The 17,189-nt window shown below is 38.8% G+C and overlaps 1 protein-coding gene across 1 annotated transcript in view; it reads right to left on the bottom strand.

The window, feature by feature from the left end:
* The window catches only part of LOC124872946 (ephrin type-A receptor 5), a 99,626-nt gene that overhangs the window by 66,584 nt on the left and 15,853 nt on the right, over positions 1 to 17,189 (bottom strand). The window contains exon 3 of the mRNA XM_047373389.1: positions 5,879 to 6,599. Within this exon, the coding sequence (XP_047229345.1) occupies positions 5,879 to 6,599 (721 nt within the window). The remainder of the gene's footprint in view (positions 1 to 5,878; positions 6,600 to 17,189) is intronic.

Here is a 17,189-nt window from a genome sequence, read left to right as displayed (position 1 = left end):
AGAAGGTCTTTAACAGTGAAAAAACATTTTTTACATTGAGTTGAATAATCAGCATTTTAACTAATTGGCAAAAAAATGTCAAGACAGCCAAATTGCTCTAGTGAGGGAAGAAAAACAGTTATACCTAATATAATATATATAAAGTATGGAACAGTGTGTTATTTTTACTTATTTTGTGTCATTGTCCCGTTTTTTTTGTTTTGTTTTTTTTTACCTCATAATTTCTCATAATTACGAGATCAGGGTCTCGTACTCATGAGAAAATATGTCATACTTATTTAGCAAGGGTGGTAATTATTGTTTCACATCTGGCCAGGTGTGTTTTCATTATTGTTTCTCTCTTAATAATGAAAACAACTTTTTTGTATTTACTCATGTTATCTGTCTCATGTTATTTGTCTGGCACTAACATTTACTTGAATATCTAAACTAGTAAGGTGAAGTAGAAAAGCAAAAACAGAAATAAATGCCAAATACTTGTTGACTTCACTTTAAAGATCATAGTTGTGACATACTGACTTTGACGGTATCCTTGTTGAGTCAGTTTATTTGGGAACTACTGTGTTGAAGAAAAATCTGTGTGAGGGAATCACTGCAGTTTGACTACTTAATACCACATCCTGCACAAAGCCAAAACACGGAGGCTGTTTTAATATTATGGGGAGTGGCAGCATTTCCAATATACAACATACTGAATATGTTACCACTAGCAAGAATGACAGGTGTTGCAGACAGTCATCGCTTTATCCAATGTAAATGTTTGAAATAAACATTACTGAGGCTTGCTGCAGAGAGGACGCCATATGTACTATGCATTATGTTGCTATGGCAACATAATGCATAGTACATAGTACATATGGTAATTAAATGATGAATAGCATGGGATTCTCATTTACCCTAATGGTCTAGAACACTTTCTTGCCACCATTACCAAAGGTCCTGTACCACAAAATTCAACATGATCCCACACAACATCCACAATCTTTTTTTTTTTGCTGAAACTAACAATATGCACACATTCAGAGTGTCAAGTTTAAATTTTATTTTATTCCATAAACCTGTCTATGGTTCCTTAATCTATAGAAAACCTAATCAACCCTTTTTGGGGAAAAACTATTTTTGCATCCCTACAGCCACGGTGATCACATAAAAAGCTGTAGCATGTCTATTTACACCGACTACAAGCATGAGCGTAACTGCAAACTAAAGCACAGGGGTAAAGCAAACAGAGAGCTGTGCATTATAGTAACATAAAAGTCCTAAAGTGCAACCATATGGCAGAAGGTCATCTTCATTCAAAATGTCCTTCTGCAAACTTAAGTTCACACAAATACAGGTCCTTCTCAAAATATTAGCATATTGTGATAAAGTTCATTATTTTCCATAATGTAATGATGAAAATTTAACATTCATATATTTTAGATTCATTGCACACTAACTGAAATATTTCAGGTCTTTTATTGTCTTAATACGGATGATTTTGGCATACAGCTCATGAAAACCCAAAATTCCTATCTCACAAAATTAGCATATCATTAAAAGGGTCTCTAAACCAGCTATGAAACTAATCATCTGAATCAACGAGTTAACTCTAAACACCTGCAAAAGATTCCTGAGGCCTTTAAAACTCCCAGCCTGGTTCATCACTCAAAACCCCAATCATGGGTAAGACTGCCGACCTGACTGCTGTCCAGAAGGCCACTATTGACACCCTCAAGCAAGAGGGTAAGACACAGAAAGAAATTTCTGAACGAATAGGCTGTTCCCAGAGTGCTGTATCAAGGCACCTCAGTGGGAAGTCTGTGGGAAGGAAAAAGTGTGGCAGAAAACGCTGAACAACGAGAAGAGGTGACCGGACCCTGAGGAAGATTGTGGAGAAGGGCCGATTCCAGACCTTGGGGGACCTGCGGAAGCAGTGGACTGAGTCTGGAGTAGAAACATCCAGAGCCACCGTGCACAGGCGTGTGCAGGAAATGGGCTACAGGTGCCGCATTCCCCAGGTCAAGCCACTTTTGAACCAGAAACAGCGGCAGAAGCGCCTGACCTGGGCTACAGAGATGCAGCACTGGACTGTTGCTCAGTGGTCCAAAGTACTTTTTTCGGATGAAAGGAAATTCTGCATGTCATTCGGAAATCAAGGTGCCAGAGTCTGGAGGAAGACTGGGGAGAAGGAAATGCCAAAATGCCAGAAGTCCAGTGTCAAGTACCCACAGTCAGTGATGGTCTGGGGTGCCGTGTCAGCTGCTGGTGTTGGTCCACTGTGTTTTATCAAGGGCAGGGTCAATGCAGCTAGCTATCAGGAGATTTTGGCGCACTTCATGCTTCCATCTGCTGAAAAGCTTTATGGAGATGAAGATTTCATTTTTCAGCACGACCTGGCACCTGCTCACAGTGCCAAAACCACTGGTAAATGGTTTACTGACCATGGTATCACTGTGCTCAATTGGCCTGCCAACTCTCCTGACCTGAACCCCATAGAGAATCTGTGGGATATTGTGAAGAGAACGTTGAGAGACTCAAGACCCAACACTCTGGATGAGCTAAAGGCCGCTATCGAAGCATCCTGGGCCTCCATAAGACCTCAGCAGTGCCACAGGCTGATTGCCTCCATGCCACGCCGCATTGAAGCAGTCATTTCTGCAAAAGGATTCCCGACCAAGTATTGAGTGCATAACTGTACATGATTATTTGAAGGTTGAAGTTTTTTGTATTAAAAACACTTTTCTTTTATTGGTCGGATGGAATATGCTACTTTTGTGAGATAGGAATTTTGGATTTTCATGAGCTGTATGCCAAAATCATCCGTATTAAGACAATAAAAGACCTGAAATATTTCAGTTAGTGTGCAATGAATCTAAAATATATGAATGTTAAATTTTCATCATTACATTATGGAAAATAATGAACTTTATCACAATATGCTAATATTTTGAGAAGGACCTGTAGTTAAACTCATTCAAAGGAACAGTGGCAGTCTGGAATAAACAGTGCCCACTATTTAAAATGTGTGGAAAAGTATTTAATCGAAATCTCAGCAGTACTTAGATCAGTGTTGTCCAAGCTTTTTGCACTGTGGGCCAAGATTGCCAAGTTGTACTCAGGGGCCATAATTTGCTGGATGTATGTGGGCCTTCTTTAAATTTAAAGCAAAAAATCTGCTAATTAAATGCAGATAGTTTGTGTTTTACCTAAAATTTTCAATTTAAGAGGGCATACATTTGTCAATTTATCTTATCATAAAAACTTCCCATCTGCATATGCTCCATTTGCTGGACAGTATCATTCTTGAACTGTGGTCGGAGCCACACACAATTATTCCAAGGGCCGCAAATGGACCTTGGGCCGCACTGTGGACAACCCTGGCTTGGTGACGGATGTTTTAGCCTTAGCCTCGTTACCCATACATCTGAAAAGGTTGCCTGGCTGACGGCAGTTAGAGGCAGCATGACTCCAGGCAGCAACCTACTGAAACTTAATTTAATGATCTTCCTGTGATGAATCAAACAAGGGTGTGTTTTTTTTTAAACAACCAACCTAATCAAGATTATTCATACCCCTTATACTACTTAAATTTTATGACTTCATTTTCACACTTAAATCATTCAATTGTGGTCTATATACAGGGGAACTGCAATGCTTTGGTCTGAATACATTTTTGTTGTAGCTCCCCTTTTTTACCCCTCTTCTGAGAGCAACTCATTTTGGTGCGGCCTCTTTAAATGCTATTGAGGCACTTCACACCCCACCGCCCTCCAGGTCAAAGGGCGTTATACTCCAGCCCGGTCAGACATTTTTGTAGATTGATAACAGGTAAAATTATCTAGCGGAGCAGGAACTTTTTATTCCCAAATTGATTACAAGAGGTCAAAAATGGAAGACTTGTCCATCCAGCCGAACATGTTCGAGCCAGAGTCTGACCCAGAGCGAGAGGAGAATGAAGAGGACAAACCTGCAGAACTACGCCATCAAATGAATGCATCTCAATGGTGGTATTACTGTATTTACACCCTTTCCATCCATACCAAGTAACTACATTAAGGAGCGTAGTTTACACTTTCAAGAGGTTCGGATGCTGGGGGACAGTGTGATGAATTGTGTGGGTTATTACATCTAACACCTAAAAATTTAGACTTATCCACTTGCAGCTTCGGCATACTTGAGCTTGGACTACAAAATCGTAGCGAGAAATAAAAATGGTGGATTTGTGCATTTGGTAAGCCAGAAGTCCATGACCTAGTTTAGCAGTTCTGCACCAAATACTGTGAGGTAAGAGTGCAAAAAACCTAATAGGGCACAGAGAAAAGTGAACGGATTGAAGAATATGACCCAAACTGAATATAATGATATTTATGGAGAGACTAAAATTTAACCTTTCTGCACTCCTACAAACTCCAGGTACCCAACAAATTGTATTGGTCTAAGTAAAGTGGACTTTCCATGATATGTCCCCTTTAAAAACCAAACATATGCACTATGGGGGTGCAACGGTACCATGCGTCGCAAACATTTTTGGTATAGACCTTTTGGTTTGGCAAGCAAATTTAACAGATGAATACAAGGTTGTTTTGTTCCTGTAGGCATGCAGAATCAAATTGTGGAATTCTACATGGTGCAGTACAACTTAACAAAGTGGCACCAAAATGGTATCAGTATAAGAGGTCTCCTGGCTAATGATAACGCACAGTGTTAAGGAGTTGCTGTGACAAGAGGGGTTTTTCCAGGTGCAATCAAGTACACTTGTACACTGGATTGCCCATACATCAAAGATTCATGGTTTAAGGCTGCAATATTGATAAGTGTATTAATTTCTGCACTCCCCAGTTTTTTTGGATTTTGTTTCATCTCCCCCTATGTGTACATATGCAAAGTTAGCAATACTGGATTGGCAAAATGAACTGCTAACTGTCGAAAACCCCTTCAGCATGACCTTCAGTGGTACACCTGTTCTCACACAGAAACAGGAATATGATGAACTGGGTTCATAGTGCAGTGTCCAGGTAATGTAAAACCATCTTAATGTTCATTTCCTGTAAAGCAACATGCAAAATGTCTGTCTGTTGTAATTATTGACAAGCACCTTTCAACATTCATGTCAATTGCAAATGAAACTACAGATCAGATAACCTGTAAAAATAATACATCTAAATATCTCCCAAAAGTTGTATTTTGTAGCTGCAAATCTGAGATCCATCATTCAGTTCATCACTTGAAACTGATGCTTCAATAGCAAGACTTTGTGCAAAGATAATCACACATTACAATTATTATTTCAAACAAATTTAAACTGCTGTAGTAACTTTTCTCTGGAATATAAATTTCTCCATGGCATTTAAAGCTTCCACAGGTTACATAATATAAGTGACTGGAAGTCAGTGAATTGAGTAATTTAAAAGAAAGAGAAGAAGAGGTTGGAAGAATAAAAAAGTAACAGTGGCCAGGGAAGCCCATGGAAATGGCAGTTAAGATTGGAGCAGGGAATGTTTGGGCACGAGTCAAGGCAGAAAAGCGGCTTTATGAGAACAGCAAAGTGCTGCAGGGCTCAAGGGAATGCCCTGCACTAAGCAAAGGAGAAACCCACACACTCTCAAACACACAAAGTATGAACACACTTACTAAAAGAACAAGCCGATCTGCACATACGCTTGAGCACATAGCACTAAAAATAAACATGACAGTGGATATGAAAATAAAACAGGATGGAGACAGCCATGAAAATATACAGAAGAAAACACTGAAAGATAGAACAGTGATGAAAACAAACAAAAATTTTATGAAAATCTTTAAAAGTGACTCAAAATGTTTCATATATAGTGGGCTTAGGGTCCCGTTATTGAGTAAAATGACCACTTAGACAATAAATAATTTTTTTTTTATCTACCTTGGCAAGTTCCGCTGATTTCCTCAAACCCTGGTTTGCAAACACACTTCCCAATGGGCACCAGCCATTCGCCTTCGGTGCTGCAGTGCATCCGTGGTGGCTCATACAAGGGCACTGAGTTATTGACGCAGTGGCCAACCACCTCAACCAGCTGCGATGCCTCCGAGGCCGGGATGGTGTCAGGAAATTCCGCCAGACTCTTCACCAAGAATGGGCAACGTTTGTAAAATACCCGCACTGATACTAAAGCAATGCAGGCCCCCAAATCCTGAAAGGCTAAGTAGAAACCTTTCCGGGTCAAAGGACCTAAATCACGGACTTCAGTGTTGAGCTTCATGACGCGGTCCCCCAGGTCCAGCTCGGTAAAGCTCTCGTCAGCTGCAATGGTGTCAATTTTGATGTATCTGCTCTCTTTCATTGCCCTGTCTTCCTCTTCTGTTATGCTAACTCCATCCTTCATCTTTCCATCCTCTATGTCGTCCTCATCACCGTCTGTTTCATAGTAGTACATGTTAAACGTCTCCTTGCAGGTCCCGACTCCGCCAGGCAGGCTGTTGCAGTCTCTAAGTGTGAACTTGAGTTCAATGTATACTCGCTGGGCACCCTCAGTCAGGATCCAGTTAGTGTGGAGCCAGTTGTTCTGGTTCTGCTCCATCACTCGACACACTTGGTAGGTGTGGATGGGGGCATAGTCTTCGTCCACTTCTCCAATCTCTTCCCACTGAGGAAAAGAAAAGGAATGTTTTAGGAGGAACAAAGGAAAACTCCTTACAGCCAACCAAATTTCTGCCAAGGGGCCCCAAGCTTTAGTCTTTTCAGGGTCATGGAATTTGTATAACCTCTGCATATTTTTGTACAGCATGTTAGGACCATCTTGTATTGTATGTGTTATGAATTTTCTATGGTGAAAACAAAAATCAAGTACACTTTTGTGACTTTCCAACACATCTCACTCCAGCATTGTTAGCACAAAAGGTTATGCACTTTTATAGTATTACGTATCTGCTTTCTATTTCAACGGTCTGTGAATATATGTGGCTTTAAAGAGGAAATATCATGCAAAATCCATTTTTTTAAGCTCTTAAATAAATTTTGTTGTATGCTTTGAGTCTGTTGGAGTGCAGAAAAGTTGAACTTGGTTTCTCCACCTGCTGTATAAATATCTTAATATTCTGTTTAGGCCATATTTTTCGGTCCGTTCAGTTTTCTCTATCATCTATTACGTTTTTTGAACTGTTATGTCACAGTATTTGCTGTGGAACACCTAAATAAGGTCATGGACTTCTGGCTGATCAATTTCGTGTACCTGGGCTTTTTTTTTTTCCTCACTGCTGATGCTGCAAGAGGACAAGTTTGGTTCGGTTGTTGGATGTCTTAACCCACGCAATGCATTACACCGCCTTCAGCATCACAATCTCTTCAAAGTGCCTAGTTAAATTTTATTTTTCATGAAAATGTACCCACATCAGTGGGGACATTCCTATTTATCAAGAGAAATTCCTATTTATAAAGGGACACCACCAAAGCAAGTTTCCCTCAGACACACTTTAAAAAAGGGGTAAAGAGGGGCCTGTGGAACTACAATAACAATTCAGACCAAAGTATTGGAGTTCTGCTTTATATAGACCACAACTGAATGATTTAATTGTGAAAAGGAAGGATTTAAATGCATAATATGTTCACTTTAAGTAAATAACGCTCCAGTCTCTTCTTTCTAGGAATCTGATTTTGCCACATACTTTGTCTGGCTTCCAGACAAAGCCAAGCTGTCACATTTTCTTTTTTATTTTATTTAGGAAAATTCTGTTGCCACAAATCAGAGACACCATACACATGGATGCTACAGCTCAGATGTGTTCATGAATGTTAAAAACGTTGTAGTCACCAACCAGGAACAACATTACTTAATCTCATGCATCGCATACCCTCTGTCTGCACTGATCAAGATTCCCTTACCTCAGGATGATAAATGCCTGAGATGGCTGCCATAACAAGGGAGTTGGATTTATTTATTTATTTATTTTTTTTGTTTCTGACCACTTAGGGTCAGAAACTAAATTATGGTAAACTAAATTACCTTCATTACGTAAATATGGAAAAAGGAGAAAACAGAAAAAGAAATTGTGACATCACAAAAAGTGATGTCACAGCACAGTACACTACATTTTAAATGTCTCATCCCAATAGACATACAATTTAGGAGTAGTTTAGGTTTAATGAAATATCAGCAACATTGGCTATATTATGGCAACAGAGTATAAAAAACTGATTCTTTAAACATTTAATTAAATAAGCAATTTAAACAGGATTCTTTAAATTACAATAACAAGAAAAAACCAGGTATCTTGTTGAAAACATTTTCCAGATTGACACGTGCAATATACACAGCGATGTTGGATCATAAATGATACACATGATCCACATTTGTGGCATTAAAAATGCGCCTCGTTTCTTTACATTTAAACTAAGGTAAAACAATTTTTTTTTATATATATCAGGATATATGGCAAGCTAAGAAACACCAAGACAATAGCTTTACTTTGTATGTCATGAGTTTAGTAAAGGTTTGAGTCATTCCTTCATGCCTGAATTCAGGTATCCAAACTTTACTAAGTTTTATACGGTAACAGAGATGTAGAGAAAAGATGTTCAGAAATGTCATACAGGCACTTGACCCAAGGTCACGTTCATCCATCTATCCCTTCTTACCTCTAAAGGGATGTGTTGTAATGTAAAAGGGAGCCAAAAAAGTTTGAAACAAACTGATAAAAGCATGAAACTACCAGCCAACAATGCAATGAAAAGAGTTCGCTTTCATCACAACAATGTTTCAATAACTCTCTTTGTGCATTAGCATCTCAGCCACCATCATCTAAATCATGTGTGGACATTACCATGTGTAACAGCTCATCTGAGTAATTTAATATAATAATCGGTTACTGAAGTGTTAATGCATCACACTTGCATTTTAAATGGCATACCATGTATTGCAGTGAAAGAAGTGTTATATTAATATATGCTCCACTGATATTGTGCCCACTGACACTGCACATACTATATAATTTCAACATAATTTGAGGTATTAGCTTGCAAATTGGAGAAATGTTAATTTTTTTTATGAAATATAAGAAAGTGAAGATTTTTGGAGCATCACAGTTAATTAGGCCCAAGCAGCGCTGCTCAGGCCAATTGTATTTTGATGTTTATTATAATTCTTCCATAAAGTGAATTGGCATATTGGAGGCATTCTCATATTCAGCAACTCACCAAATTTTGCACACGCGTCAGTACTTGTGTAAAATTCACAAATGTCAAAATACATTCTCAAAATACATACTCATTTACCTTATTTTATTGTAAAGGTATGAAATTTGGCATACTTGTAGACACACACACATACACATGGATGGTGTTGAATGATATATCTGAATTTACCATGAAGGTGGAAAATTACTTTAGCAGAGAAAAAAGGTACCCCTGTAATTTTATTATTCATTCCTCCAAAAGTGAGTGTTTGTCAATTCCTGCCTATTTGTGCAAAAATGTAAATTATTCTGCAAGCATTCACTTGTGTGCCCGTGTATCTGCATCCATACCGGTATGCCTCAGACAGCAGCATTAATTCCCTCTGAGGGTCTCTTGGGATGTGGCTATTATCTGCATCACTAGCACTCTCCCATGGCTAATACAGGCGCTTCATCATATCACAGTAATATAGCCAGAGGGATGAAACTATGATCTGGTGTTATAGCTTAATAGTCTATATTAATCAATCCTTGCTGTAGCTGATCTGAAACCTTCTGTCTTTGTCTTTTCTCTCCGTCTTGTTCACCATCTGTCTGATTTTCAGCTTGCACTGCTCTGGTTAAGTCTTTTGTTTTGAGCTTACGATTAATCAGCTGCTCAAGCATTTCTAAATGACTACGGGTCATTGATTTACTTTGACATTTCTGTGTTGCTAAATTCACATGCTTTCAAGATAGCATTTATAATGTCTGCAGAGCCTTTTTATCTTATAGCAAAGAAATAACTTTTCAGGGTGAAAGAAAGGGTGAAATGAATTTAGCAGTTTAACAGATCAATTTGGACAATTTCAGAGCTCCAAGGAAAGCACTAAGTGTAAAACATTAAGGGGTATGAGCTTAAAGAAAACTATATGTATGGGTCACTCTCAGTGCAGACATAAGCCTCTTACTGGTTAGATCACACAGATCCACCAGCCATCTTGGAGCGTACCACAGCTTAAAAAACATACACAACACACACTGTTACTTAGCTACCAGTTATTATTGGCATCCTAGCAGAGTATTGAACAGATGACCTTGTATCATTTTGTGCCTAGAGCCAAATAGGTTCAGCATCTATGAATATCCTTGACTTTTATAACTACAGAAACTCTTCAGAACCTCCACTCTAGCTGTATCTAAGATATTTGGTTATAAATATATACATGATATGATACATGTTAATTTAATTATTTTAGGTGAGATATAAAGTCCACACTACCCAATAAAGTGTACTTATTTGCTTTAAAATAGACTGAAACAATTCATTGCGTGACTTGAATTTCCTCAGTTTAAAATTCTAAGCAAAATCTTTGACTCCGATTTAATTTTTAAGACAGCATACTTTTAGGCAGTCACTGTGTTTTACAAGGATAATTATTGTGGTCCCAAAACTTGTTTCTGTTTGCATTTGGTGCACTAAAGGAAGATAACATTCATTTCTGATTCTTAAAATGGCATTACCCGTAGACATAATCACTGCTATTGGTACAACAAGCAGATTAAATTAAATCCAGTTTTAACTATCCTGATACATTTTTATGATGGCTACCCTACTTGGTGGAATTGTACATTAGAATATTTATGAGAAGCATGCCTGCCTCCAAGTCAAATTGGGGTCAAATAAATATTTTAAAAGAATGCAGAAATAAGTTTTGGATCATAAAAAGGTATGCTGTTGAACTCAGGCATGACAAAGTTTTAGATAAATCTCTTTCTCCATACTGGTTAGAGGCTCCAGAACATTGTAAAAGTAAACAAAATCCTTTAACTTGGTGTTGCAGACATCCTGTCAACTCAACTCTGGAGAAAGGTATTAAAGACGACAGTGACTGTCAAAAGGAAATGTCCTGGAGTTTTACATTGTTATGTTTACAGAAATAATAAATTACCACACTGACTGGGATATGTGCACTGATACACACATGGGCAAAATTGTTGGTACCCCTCGGTTAATGAAATAAAAACCCACAATGGTCCCAGAAATAACTTGATTCAGACAAAGGTAATAATGAATAAAAATTCTATGAAAATGAATAAATGAAAGTCAGACATTGCTTTTCAAACATGTTTCAACAGAATTATTTCAAAAAATAAACTCATGAAAGAGGCCTGGACAAAAATGATGGTACCCCTGAAAATAATGTGACCAAAGGGACATGTTAAATCAGGGTGTGTCCATGAATTAGCATCACAGGTGTCTACATTTTTGTAATCAGTCAGTGGGCCTATATATAGGGCTACAGGTAGTCACTGTGCTATTTGATGACATGGTGTGTACCACACTCAACATGGACCAGAGGAAACAAAGGAAAGAGTTGTCTCAGGAGATTAGAAAGAAAATTATAGACAAGCATGTTAAAGGTAAAGGTTTTAAGACCATTTCCAAGCAGCTTCATGTTCCTGTGACTACAGTTGCACGTTATTATGAAATGTATGATCCAAGGGACTATTGCCAAACTCCCTGGACGTGGCTGCAGGAGGAACATTGATGACAAAACAAATAATACGAATGGTAACAAAAGAGCCCGGAAAAACTTCTAAAGAGATTAAAAGTGAACTTCAAGCTCAAGGAACATCAGTGTCAGATCGCATCATCCAACGTTGTTTGAGGCAAAGTGGACTTAATGGCAGACGACCAAGGAGAACACCATTGTTGAAAACAAATCATAAAAAAGCCAGACTGGAATTTGTCAAACTACATGTTGAAAAGCCACAAAGCTTCTGGGAGAATATCCAATGGAAATTTGAACTTTTTGGCAGGGCACATCAGCTCTATGTTCTCAGACAGAAAATGAAGAAAGGAATACTGTCCCTACTGTGAAACATGGAGGAGGCTCTGTTATGCTCTGGGGCTGCTTTGCTGCATCTGGCACAGGGAGTCTTGAATCTGTGCAGGGTATAATGAAATCTCAAGACTATCAAGGGATTCTAGAGAGAAATGTGCTGCCCAGTCTCAGAAAGCTTGGTCTCAGTCGCAGTTCATGGGTCTTGCAACCGGATAATGACCCAAAACACACAGCTAAAAACACCCAAGAATGGCTAAGAGGAAAGCAGTGGACTATTCTGAAGTGGCCTTCTATGAGCCCTGACCCAAATCCTATTGAACATCTTTGGAAGGAGCTGAAACATGCCATCTGGAAAAGGCACCCTTCAAACCTGAGACAACTGGAGCAGTTTTCTCAGGAGTAGTGGGCCAAAATACCTGCTGAGAGGTGCAGAAGTCTCATTGACAGTAATAGAAATCGTTTGATTGCAGTGATTGCCTCAAAAGGTTGTGCAACAAAATATTAAGTTAAGGGTACCATGATTTTTGTCCAAGCCTGTTTCATGGGTTTATTTTTTGAAATAATTCTGTTGAAGCATGTTTGAAAAGCAATATTTGACTTTAATTTGTTAATTTTCATAGAATTGTTATTTATTATTACCTTTGTCAGATTCAAGTCATTTCTGTGACCATTGTGGGTTTTTCTTTCATTAACCGAGGGGTACCAACAATTTTGTCCACGTGCGTATGTGCATGGATGCGAGTGTGCACAGTTCTGAGAGGGAAAGGGAAGGCACAGCCTCTAGATTTAAATAGCAGTGGCAGTACTAGCTTGTGTTTAATGCTTTATCAGCAACCATTGCTTTATTATGGCAACATTGTTCAATACACACTGCAGATTATGTAAAACAGTAGTAACAATATCAGTAATTAAAATTTACAAATAATTATTATTTCTTAGATGAACAAATGATTAAATAATAGTGGTACTACCATATTAAAAACATTTTCCATGACAAACTTATAAAATAAATAAAATAGTTTTTTGGGTTTTTTTGTCATACCAGAAGAATAATAAGTAAATTCCATATCACTGAAATGTCCAGCAGTCATGATTGTGACTCTTCACTTTTAAATAAATACAGTTAACACAAATAAGTTCAATACATCAAATAGATCAAACTTTTGGATCACTTCTAGTTATTAAAAGACAAGCCTGGTCTCCTTTTAAAGACAAATTTAAGGTTAATTTACAGTTTGTTATTAATGCATTCATCCCATTAATTTTGCCACTTTTTAAATGAAGGAGATACCACGGGTTTGAGAGTTGAGCCTGTGATCAAAATGTAGACTTTTACGTAGCGGGCTGCAATTACAAACCAGGTTTGGAATGGCAAATGTTTATTTGATCAATAGGAGTATTCAATAGAGTATTTAATAACTAACATATGTCTGGTTCTACTTTACAATAAAATTTTCATACTTGAAATGAACAGTAAGCAAACCCCAAAACAAACTCGATGAGTAACACACTTGCTTTACAATAAGTAGAAACAGACAGATTATATGAAAATTAGCAAAATTTTCTATTAGTCAAAAAACAACAATGCACCACGTCCTTGCTCGTCATTAGGAACAGTCTGCATACTATGGGAGGCTAGCAGTGGCAGATGCTGGTCTTTCAAGGAGGGGAAGCTCAATTTCAAGATCGATGATTCGCTCATTTTGCTGTCAATCAAAAAGGGATTCAGCCTCAGACAGATCATCCATTCATCACGCAGAAGCTGAGCGTCCGGGCCAGCCGAGGCCAGCCCACTGCCCCATAGACCCCCAGAGACGCTGAGCGTCCAATGGGCGGGACAAAGCCCAGCATTTGTGCTTCGCTATTGAACTCACTGTTTAAAGCACTGTGAAGCTGCTGGAATGAGTGAGAGGAAAGCTGCGTCGTTACCAGTGATAAGAAGCTGATTCTGAACAAAAGTTGAGCGCATATTTAGTCAATGACATGTACACACAACAGTATATATTTGATCACTTATTTTTTGACATCGCCACTGGAGGCTAGGGTCTTCAGATGTCACACACACAAAGCCTCGTACACAGCATGACACGACTAACATGTCAAGACCACCCATGGAGTTAACTTTGTGCTGATGGGGAAAAAAAAGACTTTACACACCAGTTAATCTTAGAAGTTTATCACATTTATAAGGCTTTGCTAAAAGTTTTTCTTTAAAATTTAAAATAAAAGCTTGGTTACTCAGAAAGTATGGGATTTGGTAGTGTAATTTTTACTCTTTCTGAATTACATGTAATTACTTTTGAATAAATAGTTTTGAATAGCTGTAGTATGCAATAAAGGTAAAATTCTGCTTTAATTTAACCAAGTTATAAAAGCCAATAAAATAAGTGCCAGTAGTGATAAACGTTTTAAATACATACCATTAACCTTCCACATTACTTCCCTTCCACTTCCTACTCCCCCCCTTTTCCAACACAACAGTCCCTATAGGCATCCCTGCATAGCCTCATTAGTGTGTGCATTGAGTTTTTCTTAGTTTAAAATGTTTGGCTGTGTGACGCTTCCATCAGCAGACCCCCTGTGGCTGGGCTGAGTGCTCTCCCAGCTCTAATTCTGTAAAGCCGTCTGCAACTTATTATTACCACCCATTACCGTTGACCAACGTGACACTGTAATAGAACTGTTCCTTTGGATCCTTAAGCAGACAACACCTCGCCACCTTTTTCTATTTTTGTCCACATTTCATTCTTCCTTCTACTCGTGTCAGTTCAAAGGTTTTTTAATTCGAGCCACGTCTATCATGAGTTCCCCTTTGTGTCCCCTCCATTCTCTATTTTAATTATCAGATCTTAGGTCTAACCTAGAAACACTACTGAAAGGTTTTTTTTCTTTAGATACAACCTCCACCCTTCGAAGACTTCTTGTTGTCCAACATGTTTAGTCTCGTCTACTCTTTTTTCAATCCTTACATTTTTTTCCCTTTTCCCCCTAACTACTTATTGTTACATTTCCTGTCCATCTCTGCTATTCAATATTCTTGTGTGTTTTATTTCTTATAACTCCACACAGTGTTCTCAAAGACAAAAACCTTAATTTCTAGTCTTTTAAAAACTGTATTTTTAATGTGTTTTATTGGCATTAGAACCACCTTAAAATTAGACATAAAAAAAATTAGGCATAACATCTGCAATACAGACTGGTCCCAAGGCATAATTGTTTTCAAGGCATGTCCTCCTAAGAGTTTGTGATTTGTAAATTTGTGATTTGTGAAAACAACAAAAAAGGAATTCTTGTCATGTACAGGGGTTGGACAATGAAACTGAAACACCTGTCATTTTAGTGTGGGAGGTTTCATGGCTAAATTGGACCAGCCTGGTAGCCAGTCTTCATTGATTGCACATTGCACCAGTAAGAGCAGAGTGTGAAGGTTCAATTAGCAGGGTAACAGCACAGTGTTGCTCAAAATATTGAAATGCACACAACATTATGGGTGAAATACCAGAGTTCAAAAGAGGACAAATTGTTGGTGCACGTCTTGCTGCCACATCTGTGACCAAGACAGCAAGTCTTTGTGATGTATCAAGAGCCACAGTAATGCCACAGTAATGTCAGCATACCACCAAGAAGGATGAACCACATCCAACAGGATTAACTGTGAACGCAAGGGGAAGCTGTCTGAAAGGGATGTTCGGGTGCTAACCTGGATTGTATATAAATAACATAAAACCACGGCTGCCCAAATCACAGCAGAATTAAATGTGCACCTCAACTCTCCTGTTTCCACCAGAACTGTCCGTCGGGAGCTCCACAGGGTCAATATACACGGCGGGGCTGCTATAGCCAAACCTTTGGTCACTCATGCCAATGCCAAACGTCGGTTTCAATGGTGCAAGGAGCGCAAATCTTGGGCTGTGGACAATGTGAAACATGTATTGTTCTCTGATGAGTCCACCTTTACTGATTTCCCCACATCCGGGAGAGTTACGGTGTGGAGAAGCCCCAAAGAAGCGTACCACCCAGACTGTTGCATGCCCAGAGTGAAGCATAGGGGTGGATCAGTGATAGTTTGGGCTGTCATATCATGGCATTCCCTTGGCCCAATACTTGTGCTAGATGGGCACGTCACTGCCAAGGACTACCGAACCATTCTTGAGGACCATGTGCATCCAATGGTTCAAACATTGTATCCTGAAAGCGGTGCTGTGTATCAGGATGACAATACACCAATACACACAGTAAGACTGGTGAAAGATTGGTTTGATGAACATGAAAGTGAAGTTGAACATCTCCCATGGCCTGCACAGTCACCAGATCTAAATATTATTGAGCCACTTTGGGGTGTTTTGGAGGAACGAGTCAGGAAACCTTTTCCTCCACCAGTATGACGTAGTGACCTGGCCACTATCCTGCAAGAAGAATGGCTTAAAATCCCTCTGACCACTGTGCAGGACTTGTATATGTCATTCCCAAGACCAATTGATGCTGTATTGGCCGCAAAAGGAGGCCCTACACCATACTAATAAATTATTGTGGTCTAAAACCAGGTGTTTCAGTTTCATTGTCCAACCCCTGTATGTCTTCATCTTCTAAGCTCAATGTATCCCTACACCGCTTGAATATGAAAACAGCATCTGAAAAATAAAAACTCCTTAACATTCTCAAAAAGCAGCTTCATTTTCTCAACAGCAACAGCGGTGTTGGTGACATTGGGCATCATTTTGCACATGTTCCCAACCTCTGCCTGGTTTCTACAGTGTGCTCAGCATGTTTGATGCTCGCCTTGTCTTCCTCATCTCCGCTCAATTAAGCACACTGAATCAGTAGAGACGCTGGATGAAAGAGACCTTTATGACTAGCTGTTCAGTCATGTGAAGCACAAATTAAATAAATTTAGAGCAATTTTTGCCTGTTTTTCTTGTCTCACGCAGCTAAACTGATGGACAAAGCAGGACTAAACAATTCACTGATTACCTCACAATGACATCAGTTAGGTAGCTCAGACACTGCTTAAAGTACATGCAAACATGATAGATGAAAGAGTAATAGAAAATATAGCAGTATGTAGACATTTATGAACAGTGTGAAATGTGTGTGTGTGTGCATTAAATGTGACTGACCATGTTTTCCAGCTTGCTAATTTAAAGGCTCTGAACCTTGCCTTCCAGCATTTAGAGTTGGGAAACAAATTCTTATAATTCTGTGATAGTAGGATTAAATGTTAGCTAAAGCAAATTTGTG

Source organism: Girardinichthys multiradiatus, chromosome 8 (genome assembly GCF_021462225.1).
Source record: "Girardinichthys multiradiatus isolate DD_20200921_A chromosome 8, DD_fGirMul_XY1, whole genome shotgun sequence".
NCBI lineage: Eukaryota > Metazoa > Chordata > Actinopteri > Cyprinodontiformes > Goodeidae > Girardinichthys > Girardinichthys multiradiatus.
This window is presented reverse-complemented; position numbering and strand designations above follow the sequence as displayed.